This window comes from Nilaparvata lugens, chromosome 4 (assembly GCF_014356525.2).
Source record: "Nilaparvata lugens isolate BPH chromosome 4, ASM1435652v1, whole genome shotgun sequence".
Classification (NCBI taxonomy): Eukaryota; Metazoa; Arthropoda; class Insecta; order Hemiptera; family Delphacidae; genus Nilaparvata; species Nilaparvata lugens.
The window spans coordinates 45,672,913-45,688,245 of record NC_052507.1 but is presented as its reverse complement, the minus strand read 5'-3'; the positions used below and the strand labels follow the sequence as shown (position 1 = coordinate 45,688,245).

General features: G+C 33.5%; 1 protein-coding gene across 2 annotated transcripts in view; it reads right to left on the bottom strand.

Moving 5' to 3' along the window:
• The window catches only part of LOC111050886 (protein FAM160B1), a 76,952-nt gene that overhangs the window by 19,445 nt on the left and 42,174 nt on the right, over positions 1-15,333 (bottom strand). For both annotated transcript variants that reach the window (XM_039427536.1, XM_039427537.1), the window contains one exon: positions 12,216-12,456. In XM_039427536.1, the coding sequence (XP_039283470.1) occupies positions 12,216-12,456 (241 nt within the window). The remainder of the gene's footprint in view (positions 1-12,215; positions 12,457-15,333) is intronic.

Below are 15,333 nucleotides of genomic sequence, written 5' to 3'. Positions count from 1 at the left end.
ATCAGCATGTAGATAATCATAATAATATTCATCATTGACTACATTTCCAGTTGGCGTTGGCTCTGAAAAACAAGAGAAACCTATCTCCAGCGCTGGATGAAATACATCCTCCTCTACAAGTATGTCATCACCATGAGACACACTGACTAGATAGCTAGACAGTATTAAGTCCAATGTACGACCATTCACATTGACAACATCGTTATAAGAATTAAGATCAAAAAATGACATAAAATTACCCAACTGACGAGCCTTTACACTACCATTAGCAAAGTCATATTCGTGTGAAAGAACCTCCGGAAGATTGGAGTCTCCAGCAATCATAACATTGCCAGTTATTTCTTCCTGGTGTATTTCTAGAAAGTCAAAATAGGAAGCATAATGAAGAGAAGTAACAGATGGAGCGAAATAAACTACATTGAACAAATAAGCGACACCCCCAAAATACACTCTGACCCATATAATAATCTCACCGTCATAAGAAGACAAATTTGTACAAAGTTCAGACCTGAGTCTTCTGTTAACTGCTATCAAGACTCCACCACCCCTCCGATCAGGTCTGTCTTTCCTATATACAGAGTACTCTTGGCCAAATAGCTCATTATCCCTCAAACCTTCATGCAACCAGGTCTCAGAAAGCATTATAATATCATAACTACAATTCACTATAGATAAATAAAAAGAATCCACCTTTGTTCGTAGTCCTCGAACATTTTGATAATACACGGAAACCTCCTGATTCATAATGAAACACAATCAATAGAAAATAAAAGATAAAAACAAAGTCTGTGACCGATTACAATCAACCAAAAAGAAAACCAATGAAAATAAAATTATTAACTCCTAAATAAAATCTTCAAAACACTTCCAAGCTCACGCCCAACATAATATTATACTCCTATTGATAATATAATGTTTGTTCAATTTTGAGAATACTGCAATATAACATTAACTTCTCAACATAAGACTTAGTGGAAACAGAGTGATAAACAAATTTCATTATTCAATAGGACAGTGCCAGATACCATAGTATTGCAACAATCGAGCAGCTCAACACACTCACATTCATACAAAATATCATTAAAAAAATATAAAAATAAAATAAAATCAAACAAACTGATGACAGTCATTCAAAATCAATGATTTTTACGAGAAAGAAAAGAAAATATCGCTGTAGGTACGCGAAAACTATAGAATAATATAATCTAATGAAAACTATAAATACCGCATATAATGAAGCATGCAGCTATCAAATCGAAAGATAAGTGAGAGAGCAAAGATAAGTGAGAGCGAACCTTCAGTTCAGTCAAGCAAAATAATAGTGTCAAAATCATTACTGAGCCCTATATCACATCTATCAATAACAACAATATTGATACCGAACAGCCAAACAGCAGATTCGCAGCCAAAGCAATAGATATTCACTGTAATCAGCTGGCTTGATAATTACAAGTTTCCAACTAACTTAATCGACTCATGCTTCATCTTTCATACTCTTATCATTATATAAGAGCATTATTATCATAATAAATAATATCCCATACTCAATCTCAATTTCAAATATCATTCACAATCTGCCACACACATTGACATCCCCAAAAACCCCAAGTTAATTATCTAACATAGCTATTGATAATACTATCGTACAATCGTTTCTAATTCCCATTCACCCTGTTTCAATCTGACATTCATCTCACAAACAGTGAAGAGCCATCAATTGTTGCAACATAAAAAACTAACAATAACGAAAGAAAAAAATAGCAGAAGAATACCAATAAATAAAAACAAAAACAGTTCAACTTCGATTCACTCAAAATAAAAACGACAGTCAATGCATGCAATGCGATAGAGTACTAAGTAAATCAGTTATTGACCATATCTATCATAATTATCATATTTACATGATAATTAGCCTATTCTCTACCATTTTTATTTAATTTAAATTTCAAAATTAGTCAAGCCTTGATAGACTCACTGTATTTTGGCAAGCTGAACAAAAAAGTAAGGTCCTATGCACCTTTTTGATATTATTCCTTCAAATGAAAAATAATGAGTTTTGTGGGTTGTCAAAACTCCCCCTGAAATTCTGCATTGAATAACATCTATCTTGCCAACAAGAATCGGACTCTTTGTGAATTTAGATATGACCTACACTTTAGATTTATATAATTCTATTAATACATTCATGGAAATTGAAGTACTTTTTCAGTTAGTTGATAAATTGATTATCAATAGAGAAAATGATAATAATTTTATCAATACAGAATTAGTTGAATGAATTGTCGATGTACTGAGTTCTTGGTCAACAATAATTCAATATTGGTATTTATCCAATCATTATTTTTTTCAGAAGTTATTTCATTCGAGTTAGAAAATATTTATAAGCTCCTATCAATTTATCATTCGTAACAATGAATTCTTCAAAACATGAATTTAATCAAATAAAAAATTGCCCATACTTCTGTATTCATGTTCGCATGTTTTCCACTTGTGATGGATAGCCAAAATATTGTGGAGCGAGCTGCACGGCGAATTGTAATCGAGGGCTCTGATTGGCTGAAAAGTTCAGCGTTCGGAGTGAGGTGAGGCGAGCAGTTAGAACAGAGGCAAGTGGCACGGCGAATGGTTCGGAGTACGGTACGGCGAATGATTAACAGCTGATTATTAACATATGCTCATGTTCGTTGAAAGGCAAGATGTTCGGAGGAATTCACGGTTTGCTGCGCGGTTCGAGGTTCGGTTCGGCATGTGGGGACGCACCTTTAGTTGTTACAGGACATTTAAACAGATCACAGGCCAAAGGAACATAATAATTCTACTACCTATATCTAAAAGGCTAAGCCCCGACAAACTGAAATCACACCACAGCCCAAACTACTAAGCCTAAAAACTTTAAATTTCGCACAATTGTTTATTGTAGCCTCAAAACATCCACTACAAAAGGATTTTCAGAAATCTGCCCCCCCCCTGAGGGGCTGGGCCCCCCAAAATGTTCACTTTTTAACCGTTCATTGCACAGCAAAGTCATGAGGAACTTTTTCGTTCAGGTACGAAAAAAATCAGATCTATGCAGAAAAATTCCAATCAGGAGCACAAAGGGGTTCAGGAGAGGGCACTTTTCGAAAATTTTGATGTAAAATCACACTACTGCTCAAACTAATTGGCCTACAGACTTAAAACTTTGCCCAAATATTCCTCAAACATGCTAGATGCGCACTAAGAACGGATTTTGAGATATTTTGCCTCTAAGGATTTCAAAGGATGAAAAAAGATCCTATCAAGTAAGCTTATGGTAAGGTGAACTCCATATGGAACTGAGATAATTGACACATGATATTCTAACATATGTTGTAATCATTGAAAAGCTTAAAACAATTTCATCAATTAGCTGATCGAATTGATTTTTCGTTGATTGAGAGCGCGAGCTTACCACGTGTTTGTTCCATCGTTGTATGCTTGGCCAGTTCGGTTTGCGCCTTCTATCAGCTGTATATGGAGTCTCATACACTCCGATTAGAACATAGCACAAAGGTTTTCTTTGGTTAGGAGTTTGTTGATAATTCTTTTTTCAAATTCAAATTTTATTGCCATCAAAAATCACATTGAAAACTTTCTTAATAGACAACAAGATTACAGAAACAAAATGACAAACATATACCTACATTTATTTGTAGCACGGCCAGAAAAAGACAAACTTGAGTACTAGCCGTGAGTTTATTAAATATAACTTTATATATATATATATATATATATATATATATATATATATATATATATATTTGTTAATATTATCTGAATAAAAATTACGAGTTGATGAGAGATGCGAGTAATTCCTTATATTTGATCCGAATGTTTATTCATAATACAGTAGTCGGGGTCACTGCAATCAAAATTTTTTTATTCTGTACGGTAGCTAATAAATTTCATATGTATTGATTGTCCATAATGTATCCAGTGTCCATAATGGAAGTAATTGAACTACTCAAAATTAATGGCTTACTGGTCCCTCATAGATTTATAGTATTCCTGGTGATTGAGCCTGTCTTATTAAATATAACTTAATATATATATATATATATATATATATATATATATATATATATATATTATATATATATATATATATATATATTTGTTAATATTTTGTGAATAAAAATTACGTTTTGATGAGAGATGCGAGTAATTTCTTATATTTGATCCGAATGTTTATTCATAATACAGTAGTCGGGGTCACTGCAATCAAAATTTTTTTATTCTGTACGGTAGCTAATAAATTTCATACATATTGATTGTCCATAATGTATCCAGTGTCCATAATGGAAGTAATTGAACTACTCAAAATTAATGGCTTACTGGTCCCTCTTAGATTTATAGTATTCCTGGTGATTGAGCCTGTCTTTTTCAGCGTTGTCTATTAATAATAAAGCTTAATTTACAACTAGCTTACCCAGCGAACTTCGTACCGCCAATGTATCTCATGTTACACTTGACTTTATTTGGTGAATCATGAAATTTATCTGAAAATCAACATGTTCATTTACATCTCAATACGGACTTCCTATGTGCTTATAGTCATGCAGCATTCATTATTCCGAAGACATATTATTCTTCTCAATCTATCAGTAAAGTTTTCAATTAAAAAAAAGGTTATATCAGTGTTTCAAAGAAAAATATTCAATGTTTTCATAGCTGTAGATTGTCGATATATGGTCCAGGAAATATGCGATGTACGATGAACCCACAGAATTCCATATTCTTTCCATTTTAGTATGAATATAAGCTAAGCTAAATTCAAAAAATTGTAAATTATTCTTTCATTCTTCAGTAATATTAATGAATGCAATATGAATACTATACATATATACTATACAATATATATATATATATATATATATATATATATATATTATATATATATATATACTCTCTCTTTCATTAGGTGAATAATTTTTTCAACATTTTCCAGTTTCTCAATGAAAGGGGAGTGATAATTATTATTTGTATAGGTCTTCTAAGGAACCATTATCAACAGCTGGTACCAATCAACTACACTTCAACTCCAAACTACCGTTTTAATACCAGTACACAATAATTTATCACAGGGTGATGTGTTTATTAAAGCTGGTAACTTTAGATGCTAAATCATATTATCACAATATGATCTTGAATCATGATCATCTTTTCGTTCTTCAGTAGCCGCTCGGCCGAAAATTTCGAAAACATATGTCTGTAAAATGGATTAATAAATAATTATTATTTGCCCCCCTATTAAAATTTCTGTTCAGAAACCATCCCCAATATTCACACAACATATTCCCAAAGTTTCATGCCGTTATGTCAAGTAGTTTTCAAGTCTACAGGGAACAAACAAACAAACAAACACACAAACAGACATTCATTTTTTATAAATAGATTTCCATTCGGCTCAAACAAAAGCCTCTCTAAATGAAGGTAGAATGATAAGGATTCAGTTCTGTTGTTTTAACATTTTTTCAAATCACTTTCAAAAAGTTCATGTAGTACCTACTATTGTGTTTGGGACACTTCTGGCGCTATCATAGTTTCACCACTATTCTGTTCCACAGTCCTATCTCTTGCAGTCGTTAACTATATCTCTATAGTAATTATATAAAGTAAAGAGCTGGCTTATGCACGTACGGGATAGGAAAATAATGTTTGACGCATCATCACGTCTGAATTACTGGACTAATTAACTTGAAATTTTGCTTATAGATTCTTAATTAACCAAGGATGGTTATAGGCCTTTTCTCAATTCTTCAAAATTTTATTACATCAAGTTTTCATTTTGTCAAGTTTTAAAATAGATCCTTGCGAAGCACGGGTTCTTGCTAGTTCATAATAAATGTGAACAGTTTAAAGAGAAACTCACCAAGAACCTTGAGATGCGCAGTGGTAAAGTTGGCCAGTGGCGCCTTTATACAGAGTTGGTGAAAAGTATGGACACAGCTGAATATTTCTGTTACAAGGCTAATTTGACAATAATTTTCATTGGGGGTCAAATTAGTAGAAACTACTTTTCTTAAATTTTATTTAGCAAACAAATGTCTACAGAATTTTTCCCTGCCAAGTGATGAATAATTTATTCAATGTGCATGGATATTAACTGCAATATTTCACTAAATTTTAGTGTTTTATCATTCTAAATTCAAAAATTTCAGCTTATATATAATTTTGGACAGAAATTGAACTTTAACTTTCCACAGTAAGAACATGGGTAACCTATTTTTATGGACATGTTATTATATATCAAAATCAAGAATCAAGAATGTTTTATTGTCACAAACAAAATGATTGAATTGACAAAAGTCACTTCATAAGGATACAGTAACATTGATACTTTGTATACAAGTACACGTTTATATTTAATTTTGGCATGATGGAGTCCTGTAAGCCTATTTTCTTAGACAATGATATATTGCCACTTCCATGTATCTACATTATAGATTGTTTAATATTTGTAAAGCAAAATAAAATTCTAATCTTTTCAATTTGAGGGGAAGCAGTCATGAGCATAACACACGGACAGGTAGTCAGGTTGATCTGGGGCGTGCTAGGCTTGCCAAAACACAAAAAATGTAATGCTATATAGGAGTGAAAATTTTCAACAGGTTATCACTGGAAGTACGGAATTATGATCTTGATAGTTTTGAGAGAGCAATAAAAGGATGGTTGAAGAATAAAGCATTTTATTCAATCGAGGAAATGCTGGTCTGTACTTGTTATCCGTAGATAAAATGTTTAAGTAGCCCATTTGTATTTTAATTTGTAATATAATATACAGGATGTCCCACCAAGGTTGTAACAGCCGTTGTCCATAGATTCTACTCGACATTTAATGTATTTTTATTCGTTGTTAGATATTTTGTAGTTTTTTATTAGGGCTTAAACTTGAAAAAATGCTATTCTTCAAATTCAAAGTCAAATTTCAAACCGTTTTTTTTCGATTTTTCTCCGGGTAATTATAGTGGTCTCAATATTTCAAAAACTTCTCCATTCCATAAGCATTCGAATGAGTATAAATTTGAAAGGGTAAGTTCCATGATAGTGTTCAAAACTGCTAATATCTGGAATGAACACCTCCAAAATGAGGAAATTCACAAACAGGATGCATCAAGTGGTGATACTAAGGGTGAAATCACCTGATTTCTATCTGACAATATTCACAAGTTTCAATCAACATTTTAAAATTCTACAATGATATGACTTTTTCAATAACTTGCATTATTTCCTCTACCATAAATCCTGAATAAAATAAAAATAACAAGAAGTGTATGTTTCAGCCTATTTTCAGTATAGTTTTCAGTGTGCTTTCCAGTTAAATGGCATGATATGTATCAACTTTGGCTAGTAGAGAAGTTTTCGCGTTCATTATCATGAAATTCACCTTGTTTGAGTAATTGAACATGTTATTGGTGTATGGAGAGTGTGTATGCAATTCAAGATAGTCAGAGAGAGTATACAGGATACGTTTTCCTGACCGAAAACACCCATCTCATAACACGTCTTTAAGATTGACAGATGTCAAGATGGTGAGGGTCTAGGATCAGTTTCAAGGTACCAGAGGCCCGTCTTAATTTTTGAAGCTTTACAGAATCTTATTCTAAAGTATTTCGAGCAGAATCCTCGATCCAGTATCCGGCGGGCAGCTGAGATGTTGGATGTTTCAAGAATGATAGTTCAAAGAATATTGAAGAACAATAACTTTCGACCATTTCATGATACCCCAGTTCAAGAGTTCAATGAGCCAGATACTGTTTCAAGGATGCAATTTTGCCGTTGGATCTTAGCACAAGATTGTGTTTCAAACATTTTATAGACAGATCACAGATAAAAGTACATCCACAAGAACTGATTCTGTAAATTTCTACAACACACATACATGGACCTTTCATTTTCTCTGCAAGAATAAATGGTGAAGTTTTTATGGACTTTCTGGTCAATGAGCTTCACGAATTGATGGAAGACGTGCCTCTCAATTTGAGGCAGAATATGTGGCTCCAGTTGGATGGCTGCCTCCCTCATTATGCTAGAAACGTCTGTGGGTGGCTTGATAACAATTATGCTGGGCGGTGGATTGGCCGAGGTGGACCCGTAAGTTGGCCACCACGCTCACCTGATCTTACTTCAATGGACTTCTACTTTTATGGGGTTGTGAAAAGTGAAGTTTACAGAGAACCTGTAGAGACCAGAGAGGAACTGATTCTCAGATTTCGATTGACGTTTAAAGTGATGAAGACACGGCCCAACGAAGTGAGACGGGCAACTCGAAGCTTGATAAACGGCAGCAGAAGTTGCATAAACAGAAATGGAGTGTATTTTGAATTTCTGTAAGCAGTGAGCATGATATTTAACTTGATTACCAACTGAATGATTGCAATCAGTTTTTTTAATTCTGTCATTCATCTACTTTGAATTATTATTCTATGAATAAATTTTGTTGGATCTTGTAAAAGTGCATAATTAATGTTTTATATAGGATTTAGGCTATATGCTACCAAAAATAATGCAATAATCATGTGATTTCACCTTTTAGGATCATCACTTGATGCATGCTGTTTGTGAATTTCCTCATTTTGAAGGTGTTCATTCCAGATATTAGTAGTTTTGAACACTTTATCATGGAGCTTACCTTTACAAATTTATACTCATTCGAAAGCTTATGAAATGGAGAAGTTTTTGAAATATTGAGACCACTATAATTACCCAGAGAAAAATCGAGAAAAAACTGTTTGAAATTTGACTTTGAATTTGAAGAATAGCATTTTTTCAAGTTAAAGCCCTAATAAAAAACTACAAAATATCTAACAACAAATAAAAATACATTAATCATGTTAGAAATGTTTTTCTCTTTCCAACAATACCCTTGAAATTGAAATTCGACCAGTAGTTTTCCAGTTATTGAGTATTTAATGACCGGAAGTAGGCATATTCTGAAAATATCGAAAAATCGATATATCTCGAAATCTAAGGTCGATAGGGAAAAAGTTTACTTAACATTTTTTGTCAGAAATGTCGAGTAGAATCTATGGACAACGGCTGTTACAACCTTGGTGGGACATCCTGTATATTATATTACAAATTAAAATACAAATGGGCTACTTAAACATTTTACCTACGGATAACAATTACAGACCAGCATTTCCTCGATTGAATAAAATGCTCTATTCTTCAACCATCCTTTTATTGCTCTCATAAAACTATCAAGATCATAATTCCGTACTTCCAGTGATAACCTGTTGAAAATTTTCACTCCTATATAGCATTACATTTTTTGTGTTTTGGCAAGCCTAGCACGCCCCAGATCAATCTGACTACCTGTCCGTGTGTTATGCTCATGACTGCTTCCCCTCAAATTGAAAAGATTAGAATTTTATTTTGCTTTACAAATATTAAACAATCCATAATGTAAATACATGGAAGTGGCAATATACCATTGTCTAAGAAAAAAGGCTTACAGGACTCCCTCATGCCAAAATTAAATATAGCACGCATAGCTCTTTTTGACACAGAAACACCTCTTTTGCGCCACTAGAATTTCCCCACAGCAATGTACCATATTGAAGGTGAGAGTGGAACAGTGCAAAATATGCGTTTAGGGTTAGACTAATGCTAGTACAAGATTTCAACTTCCTTAATAGAAATACAACTCTAGATAATCGAGTACAAAGTGCATCCGTATGACTTTTCCAAGTAAGTTTCGAATCAAGGTTTATTCCCAGAAGTTTAACAGACTTTTGTTGACACTTCACACTAGAGCTAAACGTTATAGTTTCAGTTTTGCTCTCATTGACAACCAGCCCATTTGCAGAGAACCATATGTCAGCTCTTTCTCTCATATATTTCATTATTGTGGAATTAATATTAGGAGATATATTGGAGCTAAGCAAAGTGCATCTGCACTATAGCAGTGATTTAATTGGAACATACTTTGGAAGATCATTTATGAATACTATAAACATGAAGGGGCCAAGAACAGAGCCTTGGGGGACCCCTTGTAAAACTTGTTTACAACTGGATCGCTGTTTACCAATTTTAACAAGTTGAAATCTGTCAGAGAGGTAAGATTGTAATAGAGTGAGTTCTTTTCCCCTTATACCATAGCATTGCAACTTTTTAATTAGATCAATGTGGGGCACAATATCAAAAGCTTTACTAAGGTCTAAAAGCAGCGCACTAACCTCCTCCCTATTCTCAAAACCCTTAATAATATAAGAAACAACATTTTGCACAGCTTTAACCGTATTCAGTTTTTGTCTGAAGCCATACTGTGCTGCTGAAAACTAATTAGTTTCCTTCAATATTAATCTTTATAATACAAGCGCAATCGGTCTATAGTTACTGATATTTGTTCTCTCACCCTTTTTATAAACAGGCACGGTTACAGTGGTTTTTAGGAAAGATACCACTACTTATAGCTCTATTAATTAGATACGTTAAAGGTTCAATGATAACATCTATGATCTTCTTCAACACAAAATTAGATAGCCCAAATGTCTTCAGACTTGGAATTACTGAGCTTAGCAACGATTTCATTTACATCTGAGGGCTTCACAGCACCCAGTCTAAAGGATTGCAAGCCACACTGTGAATTGATCAATCCAGACGACATCAGGATATCAGAAGCACTAGCTCCGTGATTGATATTACAAGAACAATTATTGGATGAATTAACAAAAAAATCATTAATTTCATCAGCAGATAAGGGAGGAGCTTGTGAACGATTTTTTGGCAATCGTCCCGTCTCTGTATTAATAATCTTCCAAGCAGCTTTGCAAATATTAGACGACTTCAAAATATAATCATCATTAGCCTTTCTTTTAGCTGCATTAATTTTATCCCTATAAATTTGCTTTAATCTTCTATGATTTTCTATCAATTCAGTATTGCTCCTGCATTTTTCATAACTCTAATCTAACAGTGTTCTAATCTCTTCCAATTCGGGTGTGTATCAAGCTTTAGATTTCTGAATTTTACAGCCCTTATTGAAGGAGTTGATTTTTTTAGTTGTTATAGGGCAGCACTCATTGAAATTTTTAGATAAAACCTTCAAAAAAATTTGGGAACAGAATAGATTTGGGCTATTGTTCTTTCCTGATCATATTCATATGATTTGTAATCGTTTTATCTAATAAATAAATAACGAATCAAGTACAGCTTCCTTAACAATAAGCATATCTAGATGATTCGAAACTCAAGATGCCAGGTGTATTTGAATAAGTACCTGATTATGAAGAAAAATAAATACATGTAAAAGGTGCGAACCGACTTACGCTCTGCTCCGCAATCGAACGTCACTCGAGCAGATCGATAGATGATCGCAGGTAGAGCAACAGCGGAACGCGAACAAAGCGTGTAAAAGAGCTCGAGCTTGGCAAGTTCCTAGGGCGAACTAACCAATAGTTGCGCATGGTTAAAGTTTTTGTTTGTAACGTTTGTTAATAGTTACGATCTCTGTGCTAGCATATTAAATTATCAAAATTAATAATTTATTATTAAATCAACAGAATTAAATAATATGAAATTATAAAAATATTTCTAATAATAGGTACCAGCATATTAGAATTTGAAAAAAAGCCGAACTCCCAACCAAGCCTTTCACCTTTAAAAACATTAACAGACATAACCTTTTTTGTAATGAAACTTCAACATAAATGCAATAAACATAATATTTATCGGCAATCTATTATATAAACATAATGTATTAGGCTACCCAGCAATCCTTTGGTCAGAATATTTTAGTTTTGTCACCCGATCGGCTGGATTGAACGTTTCACATTTGTGAGGTTAGGTTGTAGCCAAGTCAACAATGCGACAAGCACGCGATCATCCTTCGAACATATTTCGAACCTCTAGCGATCCCTTGCGTAACATCTCGCGTAACGATCATGATCGGAGCGTGTTCGAGGCGCGTATATCTGTACGCACCTTCATAGTCCGCCTGGCTGACAATATCTACTGGCCTGGCTGACATTGAAAAACATGCTTGTACACGTCTTAAATCCTCAGTGTGAACAAAAATTTATACAAACATAATGTTTTGTGTGAAAACTTCAGATCTGTGCAAGCAGAGTAAGTAATTTTTCTTTTCAAATTGTCAGCCAGGCCTTAGGCGGACTAAGGCGGATTAATTGATCCAAATACACAAATTATTGAATAATTCGGAGAATTATTTTCAATTCTGAAAATAAAATTACCTGATTAGGAAGGTTCCTGAGTAACTTGAAGAGCATTTCAAGGAAGAAGCCTTCGTAGAATTGACACTGGCTGACAGTGTGGCTGTGGCTGCTGTTTGGGGGCATCTTGGCCCACTCGAACGACTGGCACGCGGCCATCACTTTCGAGTACTGCCTCGAAGACTCGCTCACATACTGCTGGTAGCACGAGTTGTCCACAGATGGCGCCGAGCGTAATTCGAAAGGCACCACGTTCAGAAAACTACAACAGGATACACAAATAATATATTCAAACACAATTTTCTATCTGTACATCCAATATTCGGAAGGAATTGGATGAGCTACAATGAGATTCACTTAAAACGGTCAGTATGAGATCGGTTGGTTGAATGAGATATTTATAATTTGAGAGGATTAGGAGATACACTTCAGACTGTCGAGATTCGTTGAATAGGAATTAATGAGAAATGCAGACAGCTTAAAGAGAACCTCACCAAGCGACGACCTTGAGATGCGCCATCTTGGAACCGCCAACTTCAATCCAACTTAATTTTATTAAATGGGAAGGTGGTCTTATGATACAAGATTTCGATACAGAATTTCAAGAGAAAATGAATGGAGAAAATCGCAAATTAATATCTTAAATCATTTCAAAGTTATTCACATTTTAAAGTATTAATAAATCATACAAAAATAAAATTAATAAGTACTTGAAAATCGGAAAAAATCTAAACAATCAAATTCTAATTTTTAAAGTGTCAATAGACACTTATAGTAACATCTATAATGAGAAATGAATAATTTAGAAATTAAGGTCCACGAATATACAAGAGTAACTCGAACTTCACAATTATTGATAATATCCTCACAAATATAGAAGGTTGTAATGTCAGGTTAGGTAGCTCAGATCTATCAGATCATAACTATCAAATTTTAGATGTTAAGTTGCAGGGCCAGAATCCAAGCAGAAAGAAAACTTTTGTGAAAGAAATTCAGCAATATGAGCTAGGAAATATAAATTGTTTGAAGCAGGAACTGCTTCAAGAAAATTGGAGTAGTGTTTTTAACAGTTGTAACCTAAATTACAAATATAAGCAATTCATTGATACTCTAAGATTTCACATTAGTGTATGCTGTCCGATAAAAAAAGTCAAAGTAAAAAGTAAATTAAACAAAGTAGATGAATGGATAACTGAAGATATTCTTACTCAAAGAAATATTGTTAGGGAAGCTTATGAGGAATTTAAATTAGTGAGGGATGTTCCGAGTGAAGTCAAATACAAATGTCTAAAGAAAAACTATGCAAAAGAAGTGAGGAAAGCTAAGTGTAAGAAAACAGCTGAAATATTAACAACTAGTACCAATTTAACTCTGCTGTTTGGGAGGTAATTAATAGAAATAGGAGATCAGCTCAAAAAGATACAGTTACTAATGTCCCTAGGATAATCGATGAACATGGAAATTATATGGATTATAGTATAGACATTTGTAACTTTTTCAATAAATATTATCAACAGGTTGCATATAATCTCCAAAAGTCACTGAACACTAATACTTATAATACAACTACATTAAATGCTGAGCCAATTGAAAAGGTATTTAAATTTCATCCATTATCAAGAGATGAGTTGTCAAGAATAATACAAAATTTGAATAACAAAAAACAAAAAACAGTAGGATTGGATGGGGTCTCAAGCAAAATTTTAAAAGAATGTGAAAATGAATTACTGGACCCTTTATTGCATCTCCTTAATACTTCACTGGAGCAGGGTATTTTCCCTGATGATCTGAAACAAGGAAAAATTTTGCCAATTTTCAAGAGCGGTGATTCTAAAGGAGTTGAAAATTATAGACCCATTAGTATTCTAAATGTAATACTCTTTGTAATACTCTTTCAAAATTTTTGAAAGAGTAGTTTTAAATAGGTTATTGATGCACCTGGAAGAAATTAATTTCATATGTGATGAACAGCATGGGTTCCAGAAAGGGAAATCTACTAAGACTGCAATAGTATCCCTTGTTGAAAGACTAATAGATATAATAGATTCAGGTGAGAAGGCAGCCGCAATATTTCTTGATTTATCCAAAGCTTTTGATTGTGTGAACCATAGAATATTATTGGAAATACTAAAAACTGTAGGTGTGAATGGTATAGAACTAAAATGGTTTGAATCATATCTCATAGGTAGAAACCAGTGTGTTGAGCTTACCAAGGTAGATGGGAATGAAATAGTAAAAATTAAATCTCAAAAACTGGAGGTCCAGGCTGGAGTACCTCAAGGCTCAATTCTGGGTCCCTTACTGTTTCTGTTGTATGTGAACCAATTACCAAAAGAGTTAAAAGATCACAGAGCTCTGTTGTTTGCTGATGACACATCGCTTATCTTTAACAATTATTTATTAGATAGTCTAGAAATAAATGCTTTTACTGGAGTACAGTCAATTGTCCAATTCTTGAAGCAAAGGCAATTAACAATAAATAGTAAGAAATGTCAATTCCTACAATTCAAAAGTAAATATAATTCAGTAGAGGATAGAGAAATAAATGTGTTTGTAGAGGAAAATGAATTAGACCAAGAAGAGAAAGTAGCATTCTTGGGAATTTTATTGGACAGGAAATTAACATGGCATCCTTACATTGAGAGGATATGTAATAAGATATCATCTGGGGTATTTGTCCTGCGGCAGCTTGCTAGGCTGAATGATAAAAAACTACTGTTAACTGCTTACCATGGACTTATACTATCTCATATTAGGTATGCTATTTTAGTATGGGGTAATTCATCTCAACAAAATATGGACAGAGTGTTTAAGATTCAAAAGAAGGCACTCAGATGTATAGAGAAAGTGAATAGGTTAGACTCTTGTAGGCCTTTATTTAAAAAGCTTGGTCTATTAACTGTGCCATCTTTGTATGTATATGAAGTTGTAATGCATGTGAAAACGAGTGGTGTGATCCAGAATTCAGATGTTCATGAGTATAATACGCGAAACAGAGCAGATTATCATATAATGGGTCACAATAGTAGGTTATTTGAACAAAAACCAGATTATATTGGTAGGAAATTTTATAACAAGCTACCTCAAATCTTGAAAAGTAATGATGATTTGAAGATTTTCAAAAAACAAATGGAAAAAT